The sequence below is a fragment of the Echinops telfairi genome, unplaced genomic scaffold (assembly GCF_000313985.2).
Source record: "Echinops telfairi isolate 266 unplaced genomic scaffold, ASM31398v2 ScPeMD7_7458;HRSCAF=8496, whole genome shotgun sequence".
NCBI classification, from domain to species: domain Eukaryota; kingdom Metazoa; phylum Chordata; class Mammalia; order Afrosoricida; family Tenrecidae; genus Echinops; species Echinops telfairi.
The window spans coordinates 5,397,527-5,412,172 of record NW_022111358.1 but is presented as its reverse complement, the minus strand read 5'-3'; the positions used below and the strand labels follow the sequence as shown (position 1 = coordinate 5,412,172).

The following is a 14,646-nucleotide window of genomic DNA, read 5'->3' as shown; positions in this document are numbered from 1 at the left end:
GGGGAGCGGGGAGGGAGGGGAAAAATGAGGACCTAATGCCGGGGGCTTTAGTGGAGAGGAAATGTTTTGAGAATGATGAGGGCAATGAATGTACAAATGCACTTTACACACTTGATGTATATATGGATTGTGATAAGGGTTGTATGAGCCCCTAATAAAATTATTAGGGAAAAAAATCCAAACATTCCCTTCTGAGGCCCAGTAGGGGGAGCATCACAGTGCTGGAAAGCCACAGGACACCAAGTAACCATGAGCCAGGTCCTTGGGCCAAGGGACATCTTGTTCCTTGACAGAAAGTCGGTCATATTAATGTTTTCAGGTCCCAATTTTTTAGTTTAATAGAGACTTGGTGCTCTATTGAAGTAAAAAACATAAAATAAAAGAAAGATGCCCAAGGTCTTTTCTTCTCTCATCCCAAAGCATGCTTGCCAAAAGAATCCAGGGATAACGCTAGTGGAAACACCATATTTTCTACAGGATTCATTTTTGTCTTTCCTACACTGTGTGCGATGACCTACAATGTGTTATCATAGAGTGTAAGATTGAAGCTTGGTTAACGAGAGGAACACTAATTCTCTGTCCACGTTGCTCGCTGGAGCCTGGGGAGTTATCGGGTCATTATTGGACAATGTTGTGCATATGCATGTGCTCCCAGACTCACTTCAATATTTGGCATTCTTTTTTCCCTCCTTGCAGCCATCTCTTCCTGTACTTTATACCCTGTCAAGCCAGGCTACACATGAAGCTGTTCATCTCCTTTGCAGGATGTTGGTCTTTGATCCAGTAAGTAGTGTTTATTTTTCTTTTTTAGGAATTAAAAATACATGCGTTCTTAGAAAAAAAGCATAGATTTGATTCGACGAGCAGTGACAAAAAATAGACCTCAAACCATAATGGCATGTGTGTCATTGTCGTGCTCACTCGTCACACGGAAAGTTGATGATTAACACACACGAGCCCCCTTTCTTCCTACTCATCTTAAGATTCATAGAAGGAGTTTGACACCAAACTAAGTCAAATCCTTGGATAAGCAAAGGTAAAATTGTTTGATGAGACCTGCCAACATATTGCATAAGGATATGTGTGATCTTGGGGTGCTTAGCTGGCAGCTTTTGCAATTATCATTTTGGGACTTATGCTTTTGGGACATGCTGCTAATTGTACCGTAAGTCCAGCCTTTCGTGTTTGCAGTTACCTATGGACTACTTATTATTCATTTCTGTGCCAGCAACTATTATCAAAGGAAGGCTTAAAAGGGGAGCATTTAGAAAAGCAAAAGTCTGGTGTCAGAGGACTGACACATCAAATATAAAATCCAACAGGTATTTAAAGCTAGAAGGAACCACAAAACGAGCAAAGATAAAGTTACCGCTCGTCATGATCAGAAGACACTAACTTTCTCACCTGGTTATGATTTTCACAGAACTCAGTACTACCTTCCCCCACCGCAGAATAAAATCAGCATAAAAGGTTTTATGAGAAGTGGTCAAGATCTTAGTATTTGAGGAGCCTCAGAGTACAAAATGAGGTGGGGTTTTTTGGGGGTGTGGGTATGTACACGCACGCGTATGCCCTTGTATGTGAAGTGCTTGGTGGTAATGAAAGCAAAGCAAAATGACCGCTCTTGCTCCCACGGTCTCCTTGTAGTTTAGGGTCATTGTGATCACAAAATTTGCTTCAATGTGCTGGTGATTTTGTACCTAACATTAGTGTGCTGTTTCGTCGTCCTTGACAAGCTATTTGCGCGTGGACTGTGGCAGTGGTGGTAATGCAGAAGGCCCTGTGTGTGTAGTTCAACTCTATAAAATACAGGTTCCAGAGTTTCTGTTGGCCCTCCGAGGACTTTGTAAAGGCCCCAGGATTAAAATTCACTTTTACAGGTCAGAAATCGTTTTACTCTCGTTAGTACTTCCTACTTAGATTAGGAAGCCAGACTCTACTTCTCCTCTACGAAATTCTCTCTGCACGATACTTGCTTTCTCGAAGAACCCAAGCTCATTCACGTTCCAGCCCTGCCTTGAAGGCAGTGACTTCGTGAGTCTCAGAGCAAGCCCTCTTCCTGAGAGGCCTGTAGAGGTTGCATACACCTGGGAAGTACAGTACAGTCCCTTACTCCTTAGCAGTGGGATTGCCGGTCCTAATCAAATGAAATTTCTGGTGTGGTCCTCGTTACAAATTAAATTTAGCTGTAAGAAGAAGTAAATGTATTTGGTAAGAAGGAAGATGGAGTCTTAGTGAACTTAAAATAACTACATTTTCGGTATTCCTCGAAATCCAGCTAGACCAGAGCATGCACACTGGTACAGATCAGAGCTGGAAACACAGGGAATCCGGAACAGATAAACCCCTCAGGACCAGTAATGAGAGTAGTGATACCAGGAGGGTAAGGGGAAGGTGGGGGGAGAAAGAGGAAACCAATTACAATGATCGACATATAATCCCCTCCCAGGGGGGTGGACAACAGAAAAGTGGGTGAAGGGAGACAGGCAGTTGGTATAAGACATAAAATAATAATAATAATAATTTATAAATTATCAAGGGTGAGGGAGGGAAAGGAAAACGAGGAGCTGATACCAAAGGCTTAAGTAGAAAGCAAATGTTTTGAGAATGATGATAGCAACAAATGTACAAATGTGCTTGACACAATGGATGGATGGATGGATTGTGATAAGAGTTGTACGATCCCCCAATAAAATAAAAATTTTTTTTAACATTTTATTAGGGGCTCATATAACTGTTATCCCAATCCATACACACATCAGTTGTGTAAAGCGCATTTGTACATCGTTTCTCAAAACATTTTCTCTCCACTTAAACCCCTGACATTAGGTCCTCATTTTTCCCCTCCCAATAAAATAACTTTTAAAAGAAAAAAAAAGACTTGAATAAGTAATAATTTATAAATTATCAAGGGTTCGTGAGGGAGAGAGGGGGAAAATGAGCTGATATCAAGGCTCAAGTAAATTGAAAATGATGGTGGCATCATATGTACGGATTTGTTTGACACAATGGGTGGATGTGATAAGAGCTATAAGTGTCCCCAATAAAATGATTAAAAATAATAATAATAATAACTGCATTTTCATTTTAAAAGGCAAGACATTGTAGTGGAGGCCCTGGTGGTGCTGTGGGTAAGCCTCGGACGGCTGACCACAGAGTCGATGGATGCTTCAAACCCACCCGCCTCTGGATGAGGCTGTCTGCTCCTGTGAAGAGTAGTACAGCCTGGGATACGCTTAGTCTGCAGACTCACTGAGGGGGAATTGGCGCAGTGACAGTGCGCTGTGCGGGCCCAGAAGAAAGCAGGGAGGTGTGCTTGTGTCTGTTTTGTTCCGTTAACGATAGCACATCAGCGATGATTACATCGGTTTGGTTAGTCCTTTTAATCTGAGGGAATTAGCCTTGTTTGTTACTCTTCTGCCATGAATGGCCTGCTTCTGCACTGAAACCTTCGTGGAAAGCCGACTCAGCCAGTTCCCCCGCTCAGCTGAGCAGGCGTTTGTTGGAGGCGGTGTTAGCAGCCCTGACGACCGCAGTCAGTACAGGACCAGGCCTTTGCTGCAGTCTTCTGCTGTTTCTCACGGGCGCCTCTGCTCTGTCTTTAACTTGTAGCAGGTCTTTTAGGCACCTCTAAGGGGAGAGCAGAAACCACCAGAAGATAATAGGATTCATGGACTCTGGATCTTTTTAGTAACACAATATTATAGAGGGTTTGGTATAATAAGTAATTGCTTTTTGTACATTTAGTCCTTCATTACCTTGAAACCGTGAAGAGCCTTTAAATTATTTCACAAATGCATTATAAATGTCAACTAACAATTGTATTTAAACCAAGAAATGAATTTTCCCCCATTGTTCAAGATGGCATTTTATTTATTTATTGCATTTTATTATTATTATTTTAAATCATGTTATTGGAGGCTCGTACAATTCTTATCACAATCCATACATACATACATTGTGCCAGGCACATATGTACATTTGTTGCCATCATCATTCTCAGAACATTTGCCTTCTACTTGAGCCCTTAATATCGGCTCCTCTGAATATTTTTTCCCGTTTTAAAAAAAGTCTTGTCCCCGATCAGAATGTTTCTCTTACCTTGAGAAGAATACAATATAATTATATTAACCCATTTTACTTATTTATATTGATCACTGGAAAGCTGAGCTTTTAAAATTTATTAACAGGATAGCTCTCATTAATTACAATACTGGGCTGGTCAGATATCTAGAGAATATAATACTAATTATTTTAGTATCCTTCCTCTTTTTTTTGCTTTTGTTTTTTCCATCATTTTATTGGGGCTCATACAGTTCTTATCACAGTCCATCCATCTGTCCATTGTGTCGAGCACATTTGTACATTTGTTGCCATGCATCCTTCCTTTTATAAGGTCAAGAAAGAAAGAAAGCCCTTTGTTATGTAATAGCCATCCAGGAAACTGCAATTGGACTATTCTGAATTCACTGTTGTCAGAGGAGACAGTGTATGCATGTGAGGTAGGACTCTTTAAAGTCAAAAGTATCAAAAATCAATAAATAGCTGCTGGTAATACTTTCTCAATACAGTAAGTTGTTAGTTGCCATTGAATTGACTCCAACCCAATCAAGGCCATCCCGGGAGTTACAGACTAGAGCTGCCCAAGCTTTCTGGGCTGTTGGCAAAACCCAGTAGCTCTCTGGTCTCACCCAGTGTGTTTGACCACAAACCTTTTGCTTAGCAGGCGAGCACAAGCTGTGTGCGCCACCTAGAGACCGCCAACAACAAATATTAATGACTAGGTGTTTGAACAAAAACTCAGAGTTAATGGAATATTTTGCTGAAAAAGGGGACCTGTAATATGAGTATAAAATACTGTCTTTGTTTCATAAGAAAAAAACCCCTCAAATTCTATTGTTACTTCATTTAAAACATCCACAGAACAATGTATAAGCTTGTTTTTTCTTCGTGAGTAAACGTGACAACATTGAGCCCACTTTGAAAACTAACCCATGTCATTGCTTCTTTGCGAGCCCTTGGTGTCACGGCAGATAAAGTACTCAGCTGTCAACTAGAAGGTGGGCAGCCGATCCCACCAGCCACTGCACAGGAGACACATGTGGCAGCCTGCTTCCAGGACGGTTTACAGCCAGAGACCCTGCCGGGCAGCTCTGCATCAACTCAGTGGGATTGTTCTTGATTTATTTATTTTTTGTTTCTTTGTTTTACTGCTTCTTTCATATTATAGCCCTATTAGAACATTTTTACTTTTAGACAAGATCATCTACTTTTTCCACTGACAAAAACATCACCATTGTCTTTTAAGGACATTTCACCTACTTTTTTTTAAAATCACATAATATTCCTACTTGCAGATCTTTTGGTTTAGCTGTTTACTAATGGCTCATGAAGAGCCTGTTTATATTAAAAGTATGTAGTCCTGATAGCCAAATCATATTTATTAACTGACCTATATTAGTAAGATCTTAATGTTAAATTTCATTTTCCTGATTTTTCATTATGGTGATGCATGAAGGGTTTTTTTTTTTAGACACACTTTCTATTATACAATTTCATTGAACACATGGTTTTGCAGTCCTGTAAGCAATACCCCTAGTAAAAAAAAAATTAATTCAAAATTCAAAATAATTAAGACTTTTTGTGAGAAAATCCAAAACTTGTATAAACCAGGATAATCTGTTTTGGGCCAGCATTATTTATTTATTTTTAATCATTTTATTAGGGGCTCATACAACTCTTATCACAATCCATACATACATCAATTGTGTAAAATGCATTTGTACATTCATTGCCCTCATCATTCTCAAAACATTTCCTCTCCACTTAAGCCCCCGGCATCAGGTCCTCATTTTTCCCTTCCTTCCCCGCTCCCCACTCCCTCATGAGCCCTTGATAATTTATAAATTATTATTTTGTCATATATTGCCCTGTCCGACGTCTCCCTTCACCCACTTTTCGGTTGTCCGTCCCCCAGGGAGGAGGTAACATGTAGATCCTTGTAATTGGTTCCCTCTTTCCAACCCACTCTCCCTCTACGCTCCCAGTATCGCCACTCTCACCACTGGTCCTGTAGGGCTCATCCGCCCTGGGTTCCCTGTGTTTCCAGTTCGGCCAGCATTATTTTTACAAAGCAGTAAACTCTGGAAGAAGGTATGAGTATCTTTTTACCACTATTTAGTCATAATACAGGCAGACCCTGGTTTACAACATTTTCGATTTACCACATACAGACAGCCTTTATAACCATCCGCTTTTTGGTTTTGTGCATCTTATGATAAATACTACAGTCAATGCATAACTTGGTATGGTATCTTTCGCATGCACACCTCAAATGAAAATGATAATAAAAGGCATTGATAATGGAAACTTTAAAACAAAAGAAAGCGAGGTGTTTGACTTTTGTCAGAAGGCCAGTATAAATCTAGGGGAACCTGTCATTTTTCCACAGAAGCAGCTTGCATGGGACTGTCCCAGGACTCCTGTGTCTTATATCGTAGTTCCACACAGCAACTCCGGTGACAGAGTAAAGCTACCCCCATAGCCGGTCTGGGGGTCTGTAGTCTTCACAGAAGCACATAGCCCGCGTTAGGTTCTCCACAAAGATCAACTGACGCTAGGCCAGAGAGAAGGAAAAGGAGTTTGTTTTGAGCTCCTGGCGAGATTCCTGGGCTCCAGCCAGGAGTTGGTGAAGTCCCGCCTACCAGTGGTCAGGAGGAGGAACCCGGAGGGAGGGGTGGAGCTGCAGCTGCAGGGGCTTAGGCCGGCTCCGTCCAAGACATTCCCAGGTTGGGTGGTGCCTGATCCCCAGGAGATGGCTCTCTGTCCTGGAGCCCTTTTGAAGCTAGCCTCTGACCCTAACGTCCCCACTCAGCAGTCAGGTCTTTCTCGCACGAGCCACTGAGTGGGTTCGAACTACCGGTCTTTCAGTTGAGCACTTACCAAGGCTCCTAATGTAAAATTACATACTTACTGTTAAAACTTAAAATGGCTACAAATAATACAAAGGTGAGTCCAAAAGTATTGCTATAAAACCCATAGAGACCCTTATTAATCAAAATCATTCAAATGTGAAGCAGTTGTTTCTTGACATGTCCTCCATCTCTAACTCTTCCCCTGAAGAATTCTGCATCCTTCGCACTTACACCCTATCAAAATGAGAGTTTTAGCATCTTTGAGGGACACAAATTGTGTCCATTCTGGGTTTAGGGAAGGAAAAGAAGTCTGCAGGCTGGACAGGACCCGGTCTCCCAGTGAAATTCGCGGGGCAGCTCTTGCTGCCCTTGAAGAATGAGCAGGTGCGTTGCTGTGATGAAAAAAAGATGCCTGGGTGCACCCTTCCTTGGCTTTTTCTCATCAGTGCAATTTTCCGTTTCCGTACCCCTTCTTCATATTAAGCCCCTGTTACTGTCCTGTGTCCTTTTAGAAAATCCACCAAAACTGAAAAACAGTCACTGACATCTTTGCCTTGAATGTAACTGGCTCACCTGATCCCCTCGGAAGCCAGTCGCGTGTTTTGATTTGCCCTGAGGAGACTCAGACAAGTGTGAGACTGCTTGTCTGCAACCAACCAGAGCAGGGCGGTGCTTTCCATTGGGTGTAAGCTCGCCCGTGTCAGAACCAGACCCCTGGTAGCTGTGCCGTGACTTGCCCTGGTGTTTCGCTTCTTATTTTATAACCTGGTAACAAAGAAGTTTATTTTAAATTCATAGTTAAAGTTGGTCTTTGCTTTTCAGCTTAAGCATGAGTAAAATTTTAAGGAGCCATTCATTTGTTCTGCGAAATAAAACAAAGCTGAACACTGGAGCCTAGGGTCTTACTATGCTTTTTATTTTTATTTTTTTTGCTCTAAAGCGTCTCTTAAATCCAACCCTGTAGTGAAATCCAGGTTGGTAGACATAGAACATACCAGCATAAGCCATGCTATAGCCATGGTGGGGAAAACACTTAAAAAACCTTTCAGCGCCACATTCACCCTCAACTTTCCTGAATTATTAGATCCCTAGACAAACATTTTATTATTTGCGGGGTTAGAACCAGTGAGGATGACCCAGGTGTTTTTAGTTTTATTTAGAATGAGAGAGAGAGAGAGAGAGAGAGAGAGTGTGTGTGTGTGTGTGTGTGTGTGTGTGTGTTATGTGAGGTGCTTGGTGATAATGGAAATAGTGGCAAAGTCACAGTTGTTGTTCCACTCTGTACTCTTGAATCCATCTTTAAATCTTTAAAACCCACTTCCTCTCAATAGTATTTATATGTCCACTAAGCTAAGTGGGAGGCATTTTTTCTTTTTTAAAAAAATGAAATAATGAGTTCAAAAAACATGTATGGTGGATGTAAACCTGAAATTAGTGTACTGGGAATTAAGATCCAAAGTGCTAGGAGACCCCGGCCCAGGCTGCACCCTACAGTCCTCCGCTGAGCCAGGTGGCGGGAGCTGCTCTCCTCACCGAGATCCGCTGCCTCACGCAAGCTCCAGCTTTCAGACATGCTTCTGCCCTGGTCTGTTTGGTATTCTAAGAGAACAGACGCATGGGACATATTTAGAATACATGAGGGGCTGTTATTTAAAATGTAAACTTACTCCTTTCAAAGTGCGTTACATTTTTAAAGGTCGTGGTATTTGTCATTTCTGAGTCTGTGTACATCTGGTTCAGGGTAGGAACTGTTGCCTATGCTAGCAGGGTGGCCCTCAGTCCTTCACAGGCCTGGGTGGTGAAGCTCCCTCTCCTGGTGTGTTACCTACCTCTAAATTCAGTTATCCCATTGTACAGAGGAGGTGCTGTCAGTTACCTGCCAGCCGAGCCGGGTAAAGCAGTGACTGCGCCTTCAGAAAGACCCTGTGTGGACAGTGGTGTTTACCTGTAGTGCTGATGTGTGCTGGTCTCTTGCTTTGATTGCAGTCCAAAAGAATATCCGCTAAGGATGCCTTAGCCCACCCCTACCTAGATGAAGGGCGGCTCCGCTATCACACCTGCATGTGTGAATGCTGCTTTTCCACCTCCACTGGGAGAGTTTACACCAGTGACTTTGAGCCCGTCACCAACCCCAAATTTGATGACACTTTTGAGAAGAACCTTAGTTCTGTTCGACAGGTTAAAGGTGAGTATCTTCATGAGCCTCTGACCAGTAGCATTTTCTACTCTTTGGCACTCTGAGCCCTGACTGGTGCCCAGAGCACCTGCTTATCTTTAATTCATCATCTTGCATGCAGCTGCTTGTCCAAGGCATACATGCCAAAGAAGCTATAAGTGGTATACAAATACTGACGTAATATTACATCCAGGGGAAGGTCAAGCAGAGGACTGCGTATTTTGTTCTTGTTTTCAAAGCAGTCTTTCTTAATGAGGGCATCCTCCTCGATTTAATGTCACAGAGTGGAGAATATAAGAGTTCCTTTTTATATCACAGGCAAGATCTAAAGAAGGATAAGATCCAGTCAAGGGCATCATTTCTTGGATAATGATAAGAGGAAGGAATTTTTGATAGTTTAGTTGTAAAATGTCCTGGTCGGGTGGAAATGAGGGGTACAGACAGCCAAATTCTGAATACTTTTGTTAAGTGTTCTTTTAAAAGACAGTGTGATCACCCACAGCGCCAAGTTTTGGAGAATCACCCTCCAGTTTGTAGACCATTTTACTCCCCCCATGGACCTCTAATTTGTGTAATGGAAGGGCTGGTTTTGGTTTGGTTTGGTTGAATTTTTGTTGCTGCTGCTGCTGCTTTTGCCAGCAGGTGGCCGTCCCGGTGACCGTGGGCAGTTCTGCTGGGTGCGGCCTGGTAGGCGGCTTACGTGCTGGTGTAAGGAAACAAATGGGAGACGCTGTGAGCATCCGCTGCTCCGGCCTGCGGGTGGACGCGGGTTACATGGTGTGTCTTTGCTCCGCAGAGATCATCCACCGGTTCATTCTGGAGCAGCAGAAAGGGAACAGAGTGCCTCTCTGCATCAACCCGCAGTCTGCTGCTTTCAAGAGCTTTATTAGGTAACTATGGGACGGTGATGCTGCCGCTGCTGTTTGAACTCAAGGGGGCCTCTGACTTTTGTTACTCCGCGTACGAAAGATCCAGTTACACAATAGGAAAGACCCCAGTGCACTGGGGGTTCCTGGGAAGGCTTTCCCCCCAGAGGACCATTGTGCTGCGTGAAGATGTACATGGGGCTCCTGCTGCAGCCGGGGGTGTAGCAGCCACCTACCCTGAAGTCACCCAGGGTCGCCTCAGGCCCCATCACATCCCAGCCCCTGGTGTTACAGTAATAGCTGCCAGCAAGACAGTGCCTCTTTTTTACAGGTGGACTGCTGGTGCAGCCTGGTTAGAGGAGAAACCAGCAGGCTTAGTTGGTGTAAGAACTGCGAACTACTTTGAGCCCCAGTGGCCCTCGGCCTTGGTATCTCTTTGTTCTCCCCTTTCTTGATCTCTTCTCCCAGAACTCTTAGGTCATTTAGGGTCCAGTTCATAGGAAAGCTACACCAGTAATAAAAACAGAAATTTTTAGTAACAGAAACTGTTGAGTAGAAAAATAATTACCTACTAGAAGGGTCCAAGAAAAAAATCTGGAGGGTCTTGATACAGCAAATGCAGAACGCAACTTCTTCCTCTAGTGTAGGCCGAGCAGTGCGAACAAGGAGCTTGGAAGTCTTCCCGCGCACCCAAAGCTTCCCTCTCAGGAGAGGTCAGGGCTGCCACGGGGACCCACAGCACAAAGGGGCGAGGAAATAAGCCAACAGCGTGGCACTGGTCTTGCAAGGAGGCTTGCTGGACCGCAGAGAATCTTGCCAGGCCCTGAAGCGCCAGCCTCTGGTTCCTAGCTATCAAATGCTGCCTTGCCGTGCCCTCTACTGACAAAAGCTAACATCAACCCAGGTGGCAGCAGCGAAATGTGCTCAGCGTCCGGCTTCAATGTCTCAAAGGGCGAGCACAAAGAAAGGTGGATTCGGATCTACGGGATAACTGGTTAACGACCGTGCTCTGCCCCCTCCCGTGGCTGCCTGCCCTCTGCTCCTCCTGTCTCCTGCTTCTCCGCCCTCCACCCACCCTCACGGTCCTTTTCCTGCATGGAAATTGTTGGAACACAAGTCAGCATTGTTTGTTTGGAGTTTTTAAAATCATGTGCCTTGCATTTCTTACGTCTTTCTGTAGAAAGCATTAAGTTGCCCTTTTTACCTCCCTGGGGCTGTAAATGATACTGTTTTTCTACTTTCCCTCAGAGCCAGTTATGAAGTCACTTCCCAGGTGCAGGTCCTTCATTATCCTGGGCCCTGGGGATGCAAATCAGTTGCACACACCCCTCAAAATTCAGAGTCTCCTTAGCAACATTACACATACTCATGGGGTGTCTGGTAATGGGTACTGTAGCTCTGTGGATAATAAATGATAACTGTTAGCCAGTCTAGTCCATTAAAACATGATAGAAGAATCTTATGAGGCTCATTGAAAATAGCTCTCCAATTAAGTGACTGGGTTTTCAGAGGCAGAATTTAAATGGTTCATGCTGCATCCCTTAATGTCGTCTTCCCTGATTGGTTATAGATGTTATTATTTATAATTGCTATGTTCTGTTTCCTATAGTAGATACTGTGCAAATCACTTTATAGATATTATCTCCATGTATTCAGCACACTGGCCTGGAAATCACACTGTCCCTTGTTAACTGAGGACGCATAGGCCTCGCATATGTGGTTAACTGAGGACACATAGGCCTAGCATATGTGGTTAACTGAAGATGCATAGGCCTAGCATGTGTGGTTAACTGAGGACGCATAGGCCTAGCATATGTGGTTAACTGAGGACACATAGGCCTAGCATATGTAGTTAACTGAGGATGCATAGGCCTAGCATATGTGGGACATGTGGGAGCTTGCTCAGTCCTGCACAGCCAGTCAATAACAAGTGGTTTCCGAGTTGATGAATCATGGGGCTTCCAAAAGTTCCTGGAAGGATGGACATAGAAGGTAATGGCATTTTCCCATTCCCATTAAGCCCTCTCAGATTAGCCGCTGTACAACATCACTATAGATGCAGATCTTTTTTAACGATTTTGGAACAAATGCCACTTTTGAGAAGTTAAGAGAAATCCAGAGTCCAAGCCCAGGCCCATCTCAATGGTTATTTTAGGGTCCACCCTGAGTGTCAGCTCTAGGCTGCACCCCTGATCTCACCGTCTCTCTCCTCTCCTTCCAGTTCCACTGTTGCCCAGCCGTCTGAGATGCCCCCCTCGCCCCTGGTGTGGGAGTGACGGTGGAAGAGAATATGTACTACTGAAGATGTAATGTAGCTTTCCACTGGAGTCTGGGATTTGCAATTCTGGAGGTTAATCATGCCTGTACTGTAATTTTACTAATGAAGTTTTAAATTAACAACCACTACTTGTATGATATGAATGATATTTAGAAATGTTACTAGACTTTTAATCTTGTAAAGTGGTTGTGCTTTTAGGAACCTATTTTCCCCAGAGTTGCACATGTTGTATGAATTCAGTGCAGCTGTTATGGCTCACGCAGAACAAACGAGAACTGAACCAAATTTGGGAGTCTGGGGTTTTATGTTTCTGTTGGGGTTTTTTGTTTGTTTGTTTGTTTGTTTCTTTTTTTTTAATGAAGTGAGATTGTTCACACACACACAGACACACACACACATATAAACACACATGACAGTCACACATTTTGATATTTGAGCCATTCCTGAAGATTTGGGATTTTCTAAATCCGAAACATGTAGAGACCTTGTCTGCGACCAATCCTGGAGCCACATGAGCTGGTCATGGCTGTCCTTGGGGGGGAAGGGTCGAGGCATGCCACCTCATGATCAGGCCCTATGATTAGCTTCATTAGCACCGTGATGGTGATGTGTGCTGTCTCAAATCAAATGTTTTGGGTAGAGAGAATGCGTTTGTGACTAGGAGAGGTGAAACTTTTTCCCCCCTTCCCCAGTATAAATATATATATATATATTTAATCTATTTTTATTAGAAGTTTTTCTGCTCTTTCTTACATAAAAGAACCCCAAGGCATGCATCTTTCATGTGTGTAAATAGTTCATTTCTGGACTAATTTCAAAAGAATCCCAACATCGATCGCTGTACACAGAGAACTAGCTTGCACATTTCAGGTCTGTGAAGTTTTGTGAGACTTTTCCTGCACTGGACAGTTTAATAAAAACTTTTTTTCTTTTTTTTTTTTTTTTTGAAAAAAAATATTTAAAGACAAAAACAGATTCAAAAAAAATAAAAAACGAAAGCCACACACAAAAAGGCACATAGGGAGTGATGTCAACTGTGTCTGTCCTCAGGCAGAGCTGGGGGTCTGGAAATGTCACAGTCGTCAATAGCTCATTCCTTTCGGACAAACTTGTTTCTGTTGGAACACTGAATTCTTCTGTGCATATGTATATATGGATGCAAATTGAAGGCCTCTACCTCCTGGAGTTATACAACTTGGCTTGTTTACCTCCACATGCTGATGATGATGATGATGATGATTTTTTTTTTTTAAGTTCAATGTGGAGACTTGAAACTTGAATGTCCCTTCCAACTTTTATATTAAAAAAAAAGACAAGAAAATTGAAGATTGTTTTTCACCTGTACAAGGTATACTAACGGATCGTCTTATAATTGGTCTAGGGAAAAACCTTGGTGTGTGTTCTGGACAACTAACTGTTAAAGTTATTGTAAGTTATCTGTATCTAGCAGAGAGTTTCATCTTGAGTGATCTGAGCTGAATTTGAAGACTCTTAATAAGTTATGTTTGGAAGTTTTAACTTCAATGAAGTAATTATTGCTGTGAAAGAAACCAACGTTGAATTACTAAACAAAGATGGTGCAATATCTTTGTTTTTTTTTTATGAGGCTCCTGAGAATCAACCCAGCTGAAGCATTTCAATTCACTTGAATGAGAAACGTGTTAGTATCAAAAGAGCCCAAGAAGACACTGGTGTGAAAGGTACAATCTCAGAGGTTGGTCAATTACCGTGGCACACTCACTGGTCACTTTGTACAATGTAGATTTGAAGTACAGTGGTGAAAACATTAAATGTGACATTTGAAAAAGATGCTTCCTCTGTGTGATTTCACTCTCTTTCCTTGGTTGCTTTAAATCTTGGTAGAAACTTGGCTAATGGCCAAAACAGACGGACAACTTATTTCCCTAATATCCAAGGCGGTGTGGTTTGTATAAACGATGTGGACGTCATTGTCATCTCTGATCCTGTAGTGTTGTTTTTTTTTTAAGCTAAGAACCCCTTGTTCAAAAATGTAGAATTCCTAAAGCTAGTAGAGCCCACCCATATGGACAAATCAGGTAGGCCCGCATTCGGCTACAGTTTGGGTGTAAAGAGATACTGTAATCATGCATGGGCATAAAGACTGAAAGTGGAAACAGCCTGTAGTGATTCATATGGTCTGGAATTAATTTTGACTTTTCTTATGGGGTCTGTCATCTAAAATATGACTTTTATGCTAAGATAAAGCTGCACTGAAGGACAGAATGCTTTGGGGGGGCATTTCCTACTCTGCTCTCAGATTCCTGTGCGCTTAATGAACAAGGCTTATCGAGTGCCAGGCTGAGTCTGAAGACCCGTGAGGACGTTGCCATCTGCTGGAAGAGGCACCTTTGCAGACAAGCCTGAGCAGCACGGCAGGAGGTGGGCACGACT

The 14,646-nt window shown here is 42.8% G+C and overlaps 1 protein-coding gene across 1 annotated transcript in view; it reads left to right on the top strand.

Annotated features, from left to right (window-relative positions):
• Positions 1–14,043, top strand: part of NLK (nemo like kinase) — a 155,717-nt gene extending 141,674 nt beyond the window's left edge. Inside the window, exons 8-11 of the mRNA XM_045299775.1 lie at positions 697–783; positions 8,901–9,099; positions 9,887–9,980; positions 12,178–14,043. Of these exons, the coding sequence (XP_045155710.1) occupies positions 697–783; positions 8,901–9,099; positions 9,887–9,980; positions 12,178–12,232 (435 nt within the window). The 3' untranslated portion in view covers positions 12,233–14,043. The remainder of the gene's footprint in view (positions 1–696; positions 784–8,900; positions 9,100–9,886; positions 9,981–12,177) is intronic.
• The last annotated feature ends 603 nt before the right edge of the window (positions 14,044–14,646 follow it).